Source organism: Anomalospiza imberbis, chromosome 7 (assembly GCF_031753505.1).
Source record: "Anomalospiza imberbis isolate Cuckoo-Finch-1a 21T00152 chromosome 7, ASM3175350v1, whole genome shotgun sequence".
NCBI classification, from domain to species: domain Eukaryota; kingdom Metazoa; phylum Chordata; class Aves; order Passeriformes; family Viduidae; genus Anomalospiza; species Anomalospiza imberbis.
In genome coordinates, this window is record NC_089687.1 from 20,376,838 (window position 1) to 20,395,244 (window position 18,407).

Here is an 18,407-nt window from a genome sequence, read left to right on the forward strand (position 1 = left end):
ATTGTTCCCTTACTCAGAACCATATTTCTCATTATTTTACTTCATCTGTGTAGCACAACTACAGCACTTGTAATCTTTTATTTTGTCAAAACATAATTCCATCTTAGTACAGCCACTGTTGTTTTGGTCTTTTTTCAGTGCCAGTACTTGTCACATTGACCATTTTTTTGAGCATGATGGTTTGAAACATGCTGCTCTAAAGAAGAGTCAGATAAATATTTCTGTTAAATATTTCAAGTGGTGATATATGGGTGATAAGGCAGGAAAACACCACTTCCAAAGGGTATTTCTACTGTTGCCCATGCACAGTCTGCAAATAAGAGCAGTAGCTGCCTATTCATATTGGTAAGACATTCTCAGCAAGTGAAGTTTATGTACTTTAAATTTAGTTAGTATACATTGTGGATGAAGTTTAGTTACAGCACAGTAACTGAAGCAGTTACCAGTTACTGTTGTTATATGAGTAGTTGTTTTAGAAAAGGAGTCAAAGGTTAGACTGCTTTGAAACATCCTATAAAAAGACTGCAGTTACATCTTGTATGCATGTGGATTATGTATGAATAACTATATGCATCTTAATCTGAAGATATTCAGGAGACTAATGACCTGAACAAAGGTTACATGGTGCCTATTTCTAAGTAAAAATAGTTAAATTAAAACAGAGAGTACATCAGACAGCAGATGTGAACACAGATGTTTTGTTAAAGAGTGCTCAGGTATGATCTTGTTTGCTGCCTGTTGTGTTAATTAACCAATATAATAGTTCCTTAATTGAGTGGCAAGCAAATTTTAATTATTTTAAATTGTTGTTTATTACTTATTAAATTGTCTTTTTAAAATATATATGTATTTATGTTCACCAGAAGAAAAGAAACAAGAAATATTTGATGATTTTTTAAAAGAAAATATTTTCTTTCCATTCACACCTACTTGAAATTCAGTATGAAACCATATGCATAGGCCACATACCTGGAATGGAATGCCACATTGTGTACTGCATTTATTTCCATCTCATCCATGCACTGCACTCTGATTGTATGTTCTCAAACATAGTAATGCAATGTTGTATGCTTGCATTTCCTTATGAAGCCTTGAGAAAACCCATATCCTGAGCCTCAAAAGCTTCATGCATTTTCAAACTTTAAATCTGTCTCAGATTGTGATCTTTAAGGCATGGAGGTATGAATATACAGCTAAATTGAAGGCATTATGGAGTCCCTGTTGGAGTCCCCTTGCTTGTTCTCCCACCAGTGGATTCTTCCCCTCCCCCAGTAAATGGGTGTCTGTATCCTGGTTTATTAGTGCAAGTTCATACATTTTGAACATGAAAGTTGGACTGTGTGATATCCCTTGGTGTTACATGTGGCATTTCATAGCTGACTCTGCCGATATGAGATATATTATAAAGCCTCCTTGGTGATGCTGAATCTTGTCAGTAACTCTTTCAGTAAGTAGGAGAGCAGTGTTCAGACTGTCCTCCTGCTGTTACTTCTATCTCTCTTGCTTTATTTTAATTAGTAAAGAGTTTTGTTTCCTAGTTTGATCCTGGTTCTTTCTCTTTTTTTCCTCAGTCAGGAGTGCAAGTCTACACTTAAAAAGAATACAGCTGGTTTACTTTTAAGCTGGTGGATGCTTCATAGAATTAGTTTAAAAACAGAAAATATTTTTAGATATATAGGAATTGTTAGGAAAGTGCCTGAATTCAGAGAAATCCGGACAAATGGAAGAACGGGAAATTTGTTCACTGAAGCTTGTAGATAAATTAATTTGACTGAAGGCAAAACAAACTGGAAAACAAAACCAGTATTTTGCATCATTTTGGTACATACATAATAGGTGAATTTTATCTTAGAATGTTACCTTTATTTTAAAAGAATATCTCTGAGAAATATTTAACTGTATCTCCTGTACTACTTGTTAGCTTCAACTATTTTAAAGGACTGTCCCTGGTCCCACTGAAGGAGCTTTTGAAAATGAAAATAGTGCTTTGAAAGCAGGAAAGCTACTTCATTCTTAAACAGATGCAGAGGTTGGAGCATTTTATGTTTATAGCCTTTTCCCCAAGTTCCTCTCAAACACGATTGGAAAAGTTGAGAAAATATTTGACGGGTATTGTGGTGATGCAGCATCTGTATCTGAAGCTGAGGTGTTCTTTGCAACATGAAGGTTGGGATGGTGGCTTGGTTTTGCATATGGTTGAGCAACATATAAGCAATACCCAGCTTCAAGCCTCAAGGACCATATTAAACCCTCAAGCTTAAATCTCTTTGGTCAAGAAAGATAGCAGAGATCTGACAAATAAGCATGCTCAAAGTAATTAACTTTAGGCTAAAATTATGTGTTCTCTAATGCACAAAAGATATGAAAAAGTTTTGGAGATTTGGGTATTAAGCTGTTGCTGTGGATGCAGTTGACTAGCTATATATGAAGATGGTGGATTTGTAATTCCTAATTAAATTTTAATTAATAATCCTAATGCACACTCTCCGCTAGAACAAGGTAGTGCATGGCACACCCATATTTATGAGCTTTTATGGCATTGCCTATTTTTCAGATCAACTTTAACTTTAGGAATTCTGCACCTAGTTAATAGAAAATTACCATGTATGGGATGAAAACGTAAAATTGTCTTTTATTGACTTATCATAGTAAAATATTTCATATTCTTTATTTTTTTATTCAGAAACATTATTTTAAAATATGCAGATAACATATGAGAATGTCAGAAAAAACCATGCTAATCTCTTACAAGTGTGTTTCTAAAGTTCTGCCTAAGCCTGGTAGCAGGTAGACTACATGAAAATTTCAGAAGAAGGGATGAAAGCTAGAAATGAAGGTAGAGGGAATATAGATTTCCCCCTTGCTATTTCTTCTAGTACAACTTGAAATGGATCCATTCTGTTTGTTGTTCCACGTGACTTTGAAGCATGTTATTAATATAAAGCCCACAATTTATAAGAGATTTTAAGTGTCCTAGATGGAGTTGGCTCTAACTCAGATGACACTTACAAGCCCAAGGCAGTGCTTAACCCATAATTACTGCAATGTCACATCTTGGAAACTCTAGCAGTTCTTTATCCCAGTGGAAATGCTTTTTTTGCCCCACTACCAAAAAGCTTATGTGTTGACTCATTTCCTTTACCAATATGACAGTTTCCTCCACATATTTACTGCTCTGGGCAAGTTTACATTATGTTAACAAATCTGTCTTCATATGACTTGAACAAATCTGAACATATTTTAAAAGGAATTTCAAGTTTTTAGTGGTTCTTATCAGTATTTAAAATACTTTTATTTGCCTTTCATTAAGGCAACAATTGTTTGCAGACCTTTAATTTTCAACATTTAAAATAATTTAATTCTTTGCTAATAGCTCTGAATTCTGTTTGCTTCTTAACTTTTGTATTTACTGCATGTGTTACTGCACTGAATGTTTACTGCATTTCCCTTAACTGATGTTGCATTGCCTTGTTTCTTGTGAACAATGAAATAACTATAAGCTTGCTGTAACTCTAGAATTTCATAGTGTGTATTTGCTTCACTAATCTCTGGCCTTTTTTGCTAATGCTGCATGATTGTTCAACCTGGGGTACCAGGACGCTGCATTGGGATACTGATCCATCAGTTCTTCAGCTCCACTCTGATTCCGATCTGGGGTATTGCATAGATTTCTTATATTCCCTCTTTCATGTGCTTATGGATAATAAGTATGAGCATTTTTTCCTTTAAGACTTGTAGTTGTTGTTGTTGTTGTTAAGAAACTGTTTTGTAAGTAATAGAAATTTGCTGTCCCTAGACTTAGCACAGTTTGCTTATAATGGGAAATTTTTATATAATTTAACATACATTAGATGCCTTTTTTTAATAAACACAAGTTTTGTTTTCTTTGAGTCTCTCTTTGACAAAATATAAGCTTTAAGAAGTCATTTATTTCAAATAAAAATGTTAGTGTGACTGTGTTTAGAAACAGAGCAACTCCCATATTTTCTTACAAATATGTTTACAAAAGCTGTACCTCATTATAAGCACTAACTAAAACCTGTACTGTGTGCTAAGAATTATGATTCTGCGCACTAAAACCTTTCAAAAGAAGTTACTCTTCTGCTTTCATCTTGGGAGAGGAGTGGATAATAAGAAACAAAATCTGATATAGATAAATTGTTGGATCATTGCAGTATTATTACATTACATACTGCAGTTAGGTTTTACAGAAGGCTACAATGCCTGAATTAATATTGTGCAGGTTTTGGAATATATTATGTGTTGTATGATGATAGCTATATCTACCTTCATTAAAGTCAGAAAGCTCAGAAGTTTTCAGTATTGTGCTCTGAAACGATGTATTATGGATAAATTATTTGTCAGTGTGAGTTCCAGGTCAGCCTGGCAGATCTGCATTCTAGATAGTATCTTAGAGGTGGACAAAAAAGGGCAGCAAAGTTAAAACACCAGGAAATGATTTTTCCTTCAGTATAACTAAGTTGGTTTTCAAGCTTTATAATCCTAGAACTCTTGCTGTACAAGCATGACTTATGAGTAGATCTGTACCCCTGATAATACAGATGTGTCATATATGTGGCAGTATTCTGGTCAAGCACAAAGAGCAAAAATTTTAAATTATATCCTATGTTCAGATATTTATATGTGCACATCTTCCTTTTTGTCACAGATGTGTAAATAGTGGATGATTTTAAATAATAATGATGAAATAGTAGTCATAATCGTGTGACTTGTTCAAAGTTTCCACTGGATTTAAGTTTGATTAAGCAATGCTGTGACATAATGACTTGGGTATTATTCTAAGCAAAATGTGAAATAATAAAATCAAATGTTTTTTTCTGATTTTTAAAATAATTTTATTTAGACGTGGACCTGTTAAACTTGGAATGGCCAAAATTACACAAGTTGACTTTCCTCCTCGAGAAATTGTTACCTACACAAAGGAGACGCAAACACCTGTCATGACTCAGCCCAAGGAAGGTGAATGGTTAATTTATTACTATTAAGTTATTTTTGGTTTCTTTTAATATAATAATGATGACTGGCTGAATTAGAACTAGCACTTGTGATCTGGAAACTTAATAAGGTAAATGAAGGTTGATATGTGAGATAATTTATATGAATTCTATTACTAAATTTTTGTAGGTTTTGCTTAACTGTTACTGTGATTCTGCGTCTCTTTTAACATCACTCTTGCTACTAATATGTGGTACTTGCACACTCCTAGTATATGTTCAGATTAAACACAGTTGCTTAATTAGCTGACATCAGGTAAATAAATGGGATATATTTTGCATTTATGATGTTTAAGAATCCACACATAACTTGGCACATGGAGGACAGGGAGGTGATTTGAGGCAACTGGCATGGCTTTAACGAGGGTAACTCCGGCCTGACCAACCTAGTGGCCTTCTGCAATGGGATGACTACATCAGTGGACAAGGGAAGTGTATAACATCTGTTAGGATTTTACTAAGGCCTTTGACATGATCTCCCCCAGCACCCTGCTCTCTAAACTGGACAGAGATGGATTTGATGGGTGGACTGCTAGGATAAGGAATTGGTTGACTGGCTGCATCCAGAGGTCAGCAGCTCAGAGTCCTGGTGTACATCAGTGACAAGTGGTGTCCCCGAGGGGTCCGTATTGGACCAGTGTTATTTATTATCTTCATCACTGACATACAGAGGGATCAAGTGCACCCTCAGCACACCTGCAGGTGACACCAAGCTGAGTGGGGGAGTTAACATGCCTGAAGGATGGGATGGCACCCAGAGGGACCTAGACAAGCTCAAGAAGTGGCCCAAAAGAAAGCCAAACATATCCTGGGCTGCATCCTCAGCAGCATGGCCAGCAGGTCAGGGGAGGTGATCCTGCCCCTCTCCTCTGCTCCTGGAGTGCTGCATCCAGCTCTGGAGAGGGACCTTGCCCAAGGGCATGTGGTGACTGGACAAAAGTATTAGTCTTGACATAGCTTGTATGTAGTTTTACAACAAAATCTCTTGGTTGTTCAGTATGACTGACTTTGAGTATGTGTCTTTGTTAGCAATTTTAGGACCTACTTCTACATTCATAATTTTTCATTTTCCTGCTCTTTGGTATGTGAACTTTGGGGTGTTTATGCAAGGATATATCTTTCAAACTTCATTATTCAGTGAGCCAGAGGATATTATTTTTTTCTTCACTGTGTTTCTTTTCTATTCTTCATTTTATCTGTATCCCTGCACAGGTAGGTGTTTGGGGTTTTTCTTCCATGCCCTCAACATTTCCTTTCTCTAATCCCTTGGGTCTTTTTTCCTCCCCTCTGTCAGGTTCAGGGAATCTGAAGACTTAGGTCAGTTTAGGTACTTGAAGAGTTCTGCTGCTTGCAGACTGTAGAAATTGCTTGGGGTTGTATGATCTGATTTTCACAGCAGATAGGCTGTAGTTGAGGTTTGCTGTAGTGGAGTGGAGCAGTGGTCATGTCTTTTTCTGCATTTACCAGAAAGTGGTCTCAATGTATGTATTGTCACCTGATCCATTCCACCTTACAAACACTGATTTCTTGATGCCCATCATAATTTTTTTAATATATTTATTTCATGTGCTTCACAAAATTTACAGGTATCTTTTCATCATTTCAGTGTTGAAGATCTTTTAATTTAAGATTTATCTCAAGACCACCTGAATATATTAATAACAAAGCTCTTATGTTCCCATTTTACAGTGATATCTGAAATAGGACATAGCTTTAAAAAAAAATAAATTATGCTGCATACTAAAAAGGAGTCACTGGGTAAGAGATTTTTCTTGGTAAAAGAAAATTTTAAACTCTTTAAAACAATTGACAAAAGCAATATGCTGACTTTACAGGGTGCAATTAGAGAAATTTAAATTCTGTAAAATATCTTATTGATTTTTATTTCTTCTCACAGTCCGAGTTGTGCTTATCTGGGTGCATATACTGTAAACAAGAATAACCTGGTGAAGTACACTTGAAAGTAGAGCTTGCAACTGAACTTAGACCTGCAGTAGCTCCCTTATCCAGCAGAAAGTTCCATCGGAGCTAGGTTAGCTCAGTGTTCACAGCTTCTTATAAAGTGAAGTGAACTGGACCCTTCATAATATATCTTGAGTTTTTAAAGTGCTGTTGGAGCTGTGCTTTTGAAAAAGGAAAAAAGAAGCAGTTTTTCATTAGATATGCTCTGCTGTCATTGTGCTTGTTTAGGTCCACTTGTGCAAACACCTGATTTGATGAGGGAGGACAGCACATAAAATAAAACCAACAAACCCACAGCAAAACACCAAACGAAATAGTTCTCTTTGTCCCAGTTCTGTGTGCTACAGTGGTTATGTAGTTACATTGTGAACCAAATTAAGAAACATTCAAACTACAGCCAGTCTGCCCGGCTGTAGGAAGTAGAAGTAAACTAGTTTTAGATTAGAACCATTCCTAGTTGTTCTGAAAATATTTGTGGCAACACATACCAAGTGAGTTAAATAGGAGAGACTTGATGTCCTCAAATAAAACTAGGCATTTGGAAATGCCTGTTTTGGATTCACGTAACAGTTAAATTAATTTTGAAATGTGGCAGCTTCCTTAGGAGATGAAGGCATTTAGTGTTCTAACAGTTCTCACAACTTCCATTATTTTATTGCAGTACTAATATGTTGATTTATTATGACCTCAAGGTATTTGAGAAACTGCCGTAGGAAAATTGATTCTTATATATTATAAAACAATAAAATTGGGATATCTCCTAGAAATCAGTTAATCCAAAGAAAGATGGGTGTATAGGGGAATATGATTTTGTTCAGCTGTCACAACTAAGGCTTTCCAGGACTAACTGGGTACTTGCTGCTTAGTGCTGCTGTACAATACTGTGCATGTGCAATCACAGCTGGCTGCAGACAGTATCATTGCATTAACTCCACTCTTTGAGGAATAATTGTCTGCTAACATCTCCAGGACACAGAATTAAAATGTTAAGCAGAGTAATAAAAATACAATGTATAGGATTTGCTTCTTGGATGCTGGTAGAGTGAATGCAGTCTTTATGCATTTTAATATTTTTCAAAGAAATAATGGACCATTGTATATTCATGTATGATCCTTATGGTCCCTTCCAACTCAGAATATTCTTTGATTCTATATTATCTAGTACATGCCTTAAATGTACAGAAATACAGATAGGAGAACTTGATGTGAAGACATTGGACTTAACAAAAGCCACCCATTTCACAGGTGATTTAACTTTGATTAACCTACTCTTCAGCAACAGATTACTCAGACAACTGACACGACACTCTACAGTGTTATTGCTAGGTGCAGCCTAGTTTACAGCACTGCTTTTCTTTCTGTCTTGCCAAAATACATCACAATTTTGATGTTAACTCAAAGTAAAAATTCAGTGGTTCATTAAATCTGTTTTTAGCATTCATTGGCAAGACATTTGTTGCTATTAAAGATTGCATAAAAATAGCAGCTACTTACTGCTCAGTTTGTAACCTTAGATCCCCTGATTGCCTGACAAAAACAACATGGAGTTAATTGCTTTGCATATTATCATGAATATTCATCGATATGTTGATGTGACATAGAGTCCCATTTCCTGTCTTCGTGGCCCTGTGACTTTTCCAAGTCTTTGCAGCCTTTTTTTAATCTGAAATCATATTTGGTACACTGACAATTGAAGTGGCTTAAAATGCCAGTAGATACAGTCAATAATGAATAAGGTGGATGCAGTTGTGGAGTGCCCTTAAGGTTTCAAATTTAGGTAGCTGACTTGAGATAAATTCAGTGCATGAAGATATCACGGGTTCTTGACTTACTAGACTGGAACTTTTTCAGAAATAATATGTCCAGTGTTTCAGTGTTTTGTGGGTAGTGTATTATTGTTATGCTAATTCCTTGCAAATTCTGACATCTGGCCTGCTATTACATAAGTTCAAGATGAAGGAAAGACAGGAAAAGTAATTAAAACAAACATTTCTTACCTCATTTTTTTAGTCCAGCACCTTAATGGTGCCTTTTTTTGTGAACTGTGAGAAAGCTTCCTGGGTTTGGAATAGAAAGTATTCTAGTTTTGGATAATGAGGTCAGGAACTTGTATATGTGGGGATTATTTTTTAATTTTGGGGTTTTTTTCTCCAAATCCCTTAATAAGAAAGTTTGCATGTGACTATTCTTTAGAGAGAAGGCTTTAGATTTATGCAGTAACAGATAAATCAGTGAGATGACATGTTCAGTTTCAAGATTGATACTTTGAGAATATTAAAATAAATGCTGTATCTTGCACTTAAATGCAGTACTATCAGCTGGCTGTATGCAGTGAAAGTACTGTGAAGGAATTTAGAGCTCTGTATAATATATGCCATTTATGTTTCAAACATTAAAAGGCAGGAGCAATCAGCTATATGATCTTTTGAATAAAATATGTAGATTAGAAGGTCATATAGCACTAAGGGGTTGACCATCTACATTTGACAAGAATTTGGCTCCTGTCACTGAAAATGGTACTTAGAATCAGTGTAGTATGACTAATGGGGGGTTGGGCTGAAATTTCTAATTTGGGACTTTCAAAGCTAGAATAATGTTACAGGGTGACCCAAAACCAAATTTCTAAATTTGAAGGCATCATTTAATTCTGCAAGATTGATTGGCAGGCAAAAAAGAGGGGGATTTTTATCCAAGTGGCAATAATTTGAATACATGATCCTGTATGTGTTGTTCTCAAAAGTCATGTGTGTTACCTCATTGCATTTTTTTAATTAATCATTGTTCACACCTGTAGTTATTTGACATTAAGAATTCCCTTCATTAAAATGGCCACAAGTTATACTGTTTTCAGGTTACGAGTCCACTGTGCATGCGAATCCATCGAAAAAGGAGCAGTGTCTTTCTGTTTCTTTGCGTGATTATTTTGCCCAAAAAAGCTTTCATTTTTTTTAAGTAGCACAAAAGCTGTAATTGGCATGCTTTCTAAGGAAGTGTCAATGTGCAAGAGAGTGGAGATCACTAAGAATTCTTTTACGGGTTCTTTCCCCTTTGCACCACCGCCTCCTCAGCAGGGTCACTGAGATCACTAGCTTTTCTTGAAATGGCCATTTTCACTGGCAGGTGCATTATACCCTGTATTTTCAGATTGTTTTTCCATTCTGAATGTTTGGCAGGTTGATTGCTCTGGCTGCATTGACGGAGAAAGGGCTGACAAATGCGGTTGGGCTGGCTGAAAAGACAGTGATTACTGTTTTCCTTTGTGGCTGATTGAGGCCCTTGAAAGGAAAGATTTTAACCTTCACCATTTGGTTCAAAAGTATGAGCATATATTGAAATCATTCATGCCATTTATCCTAGTTCTGTAAACTTGTCAGAACATAAAAATCGCTCAATTTCAAGTAATGTAGGATTGGCATACGTCATTATCATTTTGATTAAGTTGGAGTTTGTATTATTGTGTGCATTATACAGTGTCATTTAAAGCTTTCTTTCCTGCAGGTACAGTTATATTTTTATTGCCTATACTATGGAGTTAGAAAGATTTTCAGACCTCTTTAAACCTATCACTATGTGTGTGGTTTGGCAGCTGGTATGGCCTACAAGCTGTATTTTGTTTGCAGGGTAAAGGCTTGTCTGTAGACCTCCTGGAGTGCTGGTAATTGCACAGGCTTGCCATTGGGGAAAGACATGATTGGAAGCAGTCAGGCAGAAAAATGTTGTGCCATCCCATTGCCACCTCATGGCAGAGAGACAATCCTTGCAGTACCATCTGGTTGTTGCTATCTAGTCAGCTGGCCTGGCTGCTGGGACCATGGCTTGGCAGCTGGTTCCCATCCCTTGACCACCCCTTTTTTTTTTTTTTTTTTTTACTCCTTTTGTGTGCATGCATGTGGATTTTGTTTGGTGTTTTTTTTTTTTTTTTTTACTTTTTGTGTTAGATAACTTTGAACATGGGTCAGGAAGATGGCTGCAACAAACAAGCCTAGTCCCTGTTGAATACTGTCTCATTACTTGTGATGAGGCATGCAGCAGTTTCCTGCTGCCATTCCCTTATAAGCAGATGACGTAGCTGTTTAACCAACAAAAACAAGTCTTTTCAGAAGCTTATTCTAGAAAGTGGATGAAGAAAAGCCAGCATATCCCACAATTCTAAGTAACTTAAAGGTATTTTCTGGTTTACAGTATTCAAAGAATAAAATGTGGAAATGCAGAAAGTGATGTAAGCCTTGTCAGTATTCCTGAACATTAACATTTTATGTTATTCATTGCAATTAGGAAAAACACATTTTCCTGTAAAGTTTTCATTGCCAAACATGATACAGATAATGAGACTTGCATCTAGAATGACAGAAAAAATGTAATCTCTCTGCTATTATCTTTAGCAAAATTTGCTTCTCAGAATAGCATACTGAGAGCTAATGTAAGCCATCTTCATGCCATGTGCAGACCCATTAGACTGATGCTTTCAGATCATAAGTAAGCAGCTGCTCTGTAGACTATTTTAGGCATTTGATTTTCTTTATTCTGCAGCATTAATGTGTCAGTGTGTTACACAGAACATGCATCCACCGCACGGTTCTGTGTGGAATCATAAATGCCTGTACGACAGATTTCCACTTTGGATTCTTTACAATTTCCTGCGTTTCTTATTTCAGTTTATGCAACTGCATAACTCAGTGCAACTGATACCCAGGTGGAGACAGTGTTCTAATGACATTTTGGTTTGTGATAATGTTATCCTTGGGACTACATTTTACAAATGCTACCATTTTAAGCTACATGATACCATTTAAATCAGCTTATTTGAGATTCATATAGAATGTTCCCCTTTAGAAACACTGATGGTCTCACCATAATGTTTCTCCTTAGATGAAGAGGAGGAAGATGATGTGGTTGCACCAAAACCATTAGTTGAACCTGAAGAAGAAAAAACATTAAAAAAAGAGGAAGAGGAAGAAGGTACAGTTCATCTCAAGACATTCTGAGTGCTGTAAAGAAAGTCATCAATACATTTTAAAACTTTTTGTTCTATTAATTTAAAATTAATTTTTATTGTTAAATACTAATTAGTCAGCAAAACAAAATGCAAAAAATATTAAAAATCATTATAAATACTGTTTTTCTTTCTTGAAAAGAATTGGTGAAAGCGTGCAGTCCAGAAAATGTCTGTATAATTTTTTTTCAGCTGCCCCTCATGAACTCACAGAGGAAGAAAAGCAACAAATTTTGCATTCTGAAGAATTTTTAAGTTTTTTTGACCACTCCACAAGGATTGTTGAAAGAGCCCTTTCTGAGCAAATCAACATTTTCTTTGACTACAGTGGAAGAGACTTGGAGGACAAAGAAGGGTAATGTGAATGTTAAATACTTTTCTGTGAATTTCCAATACTTTTCATTGAAAAAGTGATCTAAGATTAGCATTTCCTAATTGTCTTTATAGAGAGATTCAAGCGGGAGCAAAACTGTCCTTAAATAGACAGTTTTTTGATGAACGTTGGTCAAAGCATCGTGTTGTCAGTTGTCTGGACTGGTCATCTCAGGTAAAAAATAATGCTTAAAGTAAACAGTTGACTTTGTAAATTGTTGTGGTTCTGTGCATTTGATTCCCATAAAAGCACAGTTGATACAGTCTGTATTTCTAAATGTGTTCCTTAGGTGCTCCATGGTTTGCAAAAAGTAGAGCTGTTAATCTTTTGTGAAAGGTAGCAAAAGGTTCCTATTGGGAAGAAAGTTGATTTTGGTTTATGGACTGCTTTGTAGAGGTAACTCAGCTTCATTAAAAAGAAAGCTCACTTAAAAGTAATGGGTTTTAGAGTTAAAAGAAAGTTATGATGAGAGAACAAGAATAATGTGTATGTTAATGCTGGTTTCCGAGCTAAATTAACAACAATTGCAGTTTTAACTGACAATTTTTCATGCCTTTATAATGCAAGGTGGTTTTTTAACCCTATTTTGGCAAAAGAAAACAAAGATCGTAGGATTATCTGGACCATCAGCCAGTCATCTTGCTTACTTTGAGTCTTTTTCACTTACAATGCAGTATCCAGAATTACTTGTAGCCTCTTACAACAACAATGAGGATGCGCCTCACGAGCCCGATGGGGTGGCCCTTGTATGGAATATGAAGTACAAGAAAACTACCCCAGAGTATGTCTTTCACTGCCAGGTATGATTTTGTCTCGGGAGGGATTTTATGTCAATGAATTTGGACAAGTACCTTCCTTATGTTTGTCAGTATAATAATTTCATTGGGCTGACATTCACTTTAACCACATTTATTTGCCAACAGATGTTAGTAGCTAGAGACTTCAGCTGAGAAATATTATTCTGTTCCAGAATTTCTGACATCATTCAGAATTCAGTCTTGTTTGAGAACTCCTTTTCTTTTTTTGTTTAAAAAACAGGAAAACTTTCTTGTGTTATGGTTGAACCACAAAGGTTTTTAGGTACGGGGCTTGAGTGGGATTGTATACTACAGCTTAGTTTATTGAATAAAATGAAGACAGCCTGAGGAAATGGAACAAGGATGAAAACTAGAAACATATGCATCAAGAAAAAGGCAAATGGAGGTTTTCTAGTAGTTTTCTGAAAGATAAAAACCTGCAAATCTCTTCCATTATGCCAAGCTCAAGATATCCACCTTTTTCCTATCATTTTGGAAAATTACACAGTTGAAGCAAAATTTAACCTCATTGTCTCATTACTGTCAAAGCCCAGATTGCAAAAGTAAGTCATATATCAAAATGTATTTCTACAATCACTAAGAAGTAGTGGCAAAACATTATTAAAATCTTGTGTGTAACTGGGCCTTCCTTTGCTAATAAACTATGCTAGGAGGAATACAGATGTATGCATGTGAAAGAAAAGAGGAGGAAAACTTCATTTTATAATTATAAATTGAAAAAAAAAGACTGTTGAGGGGTTACAAAGGGTGGGCAAATCCTTAAGTAATTGGGTAGTGAAATAATGTACTGAATAAATTTAGGCAAAGAAGTTATTCTGATATTTGGCCTCATTTCCTGTAGTTTTAGACATAGTGTCACTGAATGATAGTTCATGTATTTTGTTGTTTGTTTTTCTTCCTTTCAGTCTGCAGTGATGTCAGCTACGTTTGCAAAATTTCATCCCAATCTGGTGGTTGGTGGCACATACTCGGGCCAGATAGTGCTGTGGGATAATCGCAGCAATAAGAGAACCCCAGTGCAGAGAACACCACTTTCAGCTGCTGCTCACACGGTAGGAGTCTTCCAGGAAGTGTCTTCAAGGACCGTGCCCTGTTGAGATGTGTTTAATGTCTAGGAAATTCTGTCCAGTGCACTTGATTGGCAGTGCTTAAATGTTTGTGTCCATATTTTGACATTTAGGAACCAGGCTATTCATAAAAGTCAGAGTGTCAGAAAAAACAAGTATCAGTTTTATCAGGGGAGTATCATTTGTACTTTTGATTGGGATCAATCTTTTGTGCTTTGTTAAATGGTGAAATCGTATATTTTACTGTACAATAATTATAACAAAACTGGTTATTACTTCTAAATTCTTTTTTGGTAATATTTTGTTTCCTAGCACCCAGTGTACTGTGTAAATGTTGTTGGGACCCAGAATGCTCATAATTTGATTAGTATCTCAACTGATGGGAAAATATGCTCTTGGAGTTTGGATATGCTTTCCCAACCACAGGTAAGATAACTTTTGATAAATAAATATCTATATATGTATATATATATATATATATGTAGTGTCTATTCTAGATTAAACACAGGTAGCTTGGTAATTTATAAAATACTTCCCCACCTGTGGAATCAAATATTTTCTGTTGTTTCTTTTGTATAGTTTGGTATACTTGTATTAGTGGTGAACACAAATGTAGTAAGAAAACTTCCTTATTCCTGCCCAATCTATCCAAGTAAAATAAAAAGAAAAGCCTTCTATTGTGAAATCTAAAAGATTTTTTAGGTGTTAATATTTTTTTTTATGAAGTAAGTTGCTGATATTTTCACTACAGGATAGCATGGAGCTGGTTCACAAACAGTCCAAGGCTGTGGCTGTTACCTGCATGTCTTTCCCTATTGGAGATGTCAACAACTTTGTTGTTGGCAGTGAAGAAGGCTCAGTGTACACTGCATGCCGTCATGGCAGGTGAATACAAACTTTAATTCTTCAAAGAAAATAAAAATAGTGAAAGGATGAATTCCTGCATGCTTTACACTCAAAATTTTTTTAAGTTCATGCTTTCTCTTTTGCACTGAAGGAGTTCAGAATATCTCTGTCTGAATTCCAGTGCCCTTTTTCCTGAGTAAGAGCTTCATTAAAACCAGAAATGGTTGGAATATTGAATTGGTGTTATGAGTTGTTTGTGTTGATGAGTACAGCATAGGTCACTGTGGTTTTATTCATTTGAATTGTAGCAGAACATTCCAAACATTGTATCAGATTTGTAGATAATTGTACAGTAACATCACGCACAAATCTTAAATTGGCTAGCTGTTCTCCTGCTGTTCAATCTATTTTGAAATTGTCTGACTGTATCTTATCAATTGCTTTCTTAAATACAATTGAGTGTCCAGGTTTCATCTCAAATACACATCACCTTGCTGCACAGCTTTTTTCTGTTGCAAAATACCCAAAATTGTATCACTTTTGTGTAACATCCTTTCCATCTGTTTCCCTCCTTTTTCATCACCCCTGATAGGAGGTTGTTAGGGATATATTGTTACTGGTTTATGTCTGAACCTTGAGCCCTTAAAGTATATTAAACTTCTCTTAATTTAATGGCAGTTTCATGCTTATTCAGGAGACTGGATTTTATTCTTTATATGAATTGAAGTTGTAGCCACTGCTTGGAGGACAACATAGTGGACTGGTAAATGTGTGGACTGGTACCTGAAAGAGTCTCCTGTCCTTAGGATATATTTTGGTACTTACAGTTAGTAGAAAATACATGTTGAACTTAAGGTCTGTTTTCAAGACTGATCTTCTGTGATCCTGCCGTGGTGAAGCCTTTTGCAGTGAGGTAACATCCATATAAGGCAGCAAAATCTTCTTGTGGCTGTATTTAAATTGCATTTCAGTGCTGTCTTTGTCTGCAGGTGTTTGGTTTCCAAATCAATTAACCTTGGTTGTATATTCTGAAACAGCAAAGCTGGAATCAGTGAGATGTTTGAAGGACACCAGGGACCAATCACAGGTATCAACTGCCATGCAGCAGTTGGACCTGTAGACTTCTCACATCTTTTTGTCACCTCTTCTTTTGACTGGACAGTAAAGCTTTGGACAACGAAGGTAACTTAGATAGTTCAGTGGTTTTCTTCATAGCCCTTGACACAAGGTGGTGCTATAATGTAAGCTACTTGAGGAGGTTCACAAAGCTGAAGTCAAATTGTGTGAAGTTCTGAGGTTCTTAGCTGCAGTCCTGCAAAGAGGAGACAGCTGATGAGCAGAACTAAGATTAACAGCATAAAACTTCGCTTTCAGCTTGTACATCATTTGTGTATTTCTGATCCATTCTTTTCAACCTTTTGCCCTTTGTTATCAACAATGTAATTACAATGTAATCAAATGTAAATCATGTTATAAAGTCAATTACCTCATATATTCATAAGGCAAATGTTTTGCTACAATTTTGTGGAGGAATAAGGGACAGCACCAAAACTAATGTCAGTTAAACTTGATGAGGCTCACAATTGAAATATCTGTCATTTCCATTGCCAGAATTACTTCTTTCTCTGTTAGTCTGATGTCCTGAGGAATGCAAAGCAGAGGAAGCAGAGCTAAAAACTCTGAGTAATAGTCACTGAATTATCATTGACTTGATTTGCAAGATTCTTAGAGCATTAAATTTACAATTGACAATTGGCTTGCTATTGATTTTTTTATAGAAGTAGCCAGCAAAATTTTCCAAAGCTGCATGTTTTGGAAAGCATACCTGTAACAATAAAAAAGCATTAGGTTGTGGCTGATTTTTGCAGTGGCATTTTTTTAAAGCAAGTCAAAATGCAAATCATTTTTTATTTATTGCTGGTAATACTGTCGAAGTTCTGTATTTTGATTTACCTGTTAGTTTTATAATTTTGAAATGTAGGGTTTGGGTATCTCATTGTTATCTTTGCTTCTTTTCAGAATAACAAACCTCTCTACTCCTTTGAAGACAATTCGGATTATGTTTATGATGTGATGTGGTCTCCAACTCACCCTGCCTTGTTTGCCTGTGTGGATGGGATGGGCAGGCTTGACCTGTGGAATCTCAACAATGATACTGAGGTGAGAAGTCAGGTTAGCTGTTAAGTGCATCTGGAAAATTGTTTGTACTCTTAAAAAAAAAGTTGGGTGTTTATCCTAGTTTGTGGGGGTTTTTTACCATAGCTTGTTTTTTTTTGCTGTTGTTTTTAAATATTCTGTAGTTCCAGTAGTTTCTGTGTAGTAGATAGCATTCTTTGATTGCAGGGTTACAAATGACTCCTCTTAATGAATAACAGCAGTAATAAAATTGTTTTACCTATAACAAGAGAGCAAAACATCTGTTGATATAACACTGATCCATGTTGTGAAAGTGATTATAGACCTCCCACCCTGAAGCCTTGTCAGCCTGCAGCTTAACAGTGTGAACAAACCTGTTACCACCCACCACTGCTGTTCCTATTGCCACAGTCATACTGCAGTGAAAGTGCCCTTTGTTTCTGACTTAGTGAATTGAATGTTTGCTTTTCTGGTGTGGGTTATAAACTTCATTATAGTAGAAACCTTTTCCAAGATTTGCTGGAGGTAGAGGAGAAACATGACAGATACTTAGTACTTATATTTCACCATCTGAAAACTACATGTAGAAGAAAGCTGTAGGACCATAAAGCCTGTGGCTTTAAATTGGAATTACCTATTCTAGCCTTTTGGACAAAGCCTGACCTGCCAAAACAGCAGATTTCATCCCTGCCCTCTGTCATAATCTTCCTGAGTTCCCCGGGTGCCTCGTCACTGCCTGAAAACGTATCTGGGCCTCCTGTCCCACAAGCAGAGTGCAGTTGTATGTTTGATAGCAGATGTTTGTACCTGGGCCAAGGGACAGATGTGTTGTTTTGGTCATGTCAGTGGTGATAGCTTAAGGCCACTGAGCTCTTTGTATTGTGAGCGGTGTCTTTGATCTGCGTACCATGCACCAGCTGAAGTGTTGGGCACTTCTTTTGATGCAGCACAGACAGCCTAGGTGTGTTCTGTTATCTCTAGCTTATGCATACCTGATGCATTTTTAGCAATGTGTTTCAAATTGGTGCAGGTGCCCACTGCAAGCATCACCGTGGAGGGCAATCCTGCTCTGAACCGTGTGAGATGGACACATTCTGGAAGAGAGATTGCTGTAGGTGATTCAGAGGGACAAATAGTTATATATGACGTGGGAGAGGTATGTATGTCCTGCATTGTGCAAAGTATATTGCAAACACT

General features: G+C 36.3%; 1 protein-coding gene and 1 long non-coding RNA gene across 6 annotated transcripts in view; one reads left to right on the forward strand and one right to left on the reverse strand.

Moving 5' to 3' along the window:
• Nucleotides 1-18,407, forward strand: part of DYNC1I2 (dynein cytoplasmic 1 intermediate chain 2) — a 29,458-nt gene that overhangs the window by 7,188 nt on the left and 3,863 nt on the right. For 3 of the 5 annotated variants that reach the window (XM_068195868.1, XM_068195870.1, XM_068195869.1), the window contains exons 5-16: nt 3,597-3,656; nt 4,865-4,980; nt 11,847-11,936; nt 12,163-12,325; nt 12,418-12,517; nt 13,018-13,143; nt 14,067-14,213; nt 14,541-14,654; nt 14,980-15,113; nt 16,112-16,256; nt 17,094-17,234; nt 18,241-18,366. In XM_068195868.1, coding sequence (XP_068051969.1) covers nt 3,597-3,656; nt 4,865-4,980; nt 11,847-11,936; nt 12,163-12,325; nt 12,418-12,517; nt 13,018-13,143; nt 14,067-14,213; nt 14,541-14,654; nt 14,980-15,113; nt 16,112-16,256; nt 17,094-17,234; nt 18,241-18,366 — 1,462 coding nt within the window. The remainder of the gene's footprint in view (nt 1-3,596; nt 3,657-4,864; nt 4,981-11,846; nt 11,937-12,162; nt 12,326-12,417; nt 12,518-13,017; nt 13,144-14,066; nt 14,214-14,540; nt 14,655-14,979; nt 15,114-16,111; nt 16,257-17,093; nt 17,235-18,240; nt 18,367-18,407) is intronic. The other 2 variants (XM_068195871.1, XM_068195872.1) reach the window with 1 other exon arrangement.
• LOC137477138 (uncharacterized) lies at nt 15,661-17,160 on the reverse strand. Its single transcript, XR_011000822.1, has 2 exons — nt 17,028-17,160; nt 15,661-16,715 (listed from the first exon to the last, which is right to left on the reverse strand). It is a non-coding gene; the product is annotated as an uncharacterized lncRNA (long non-coding RNA).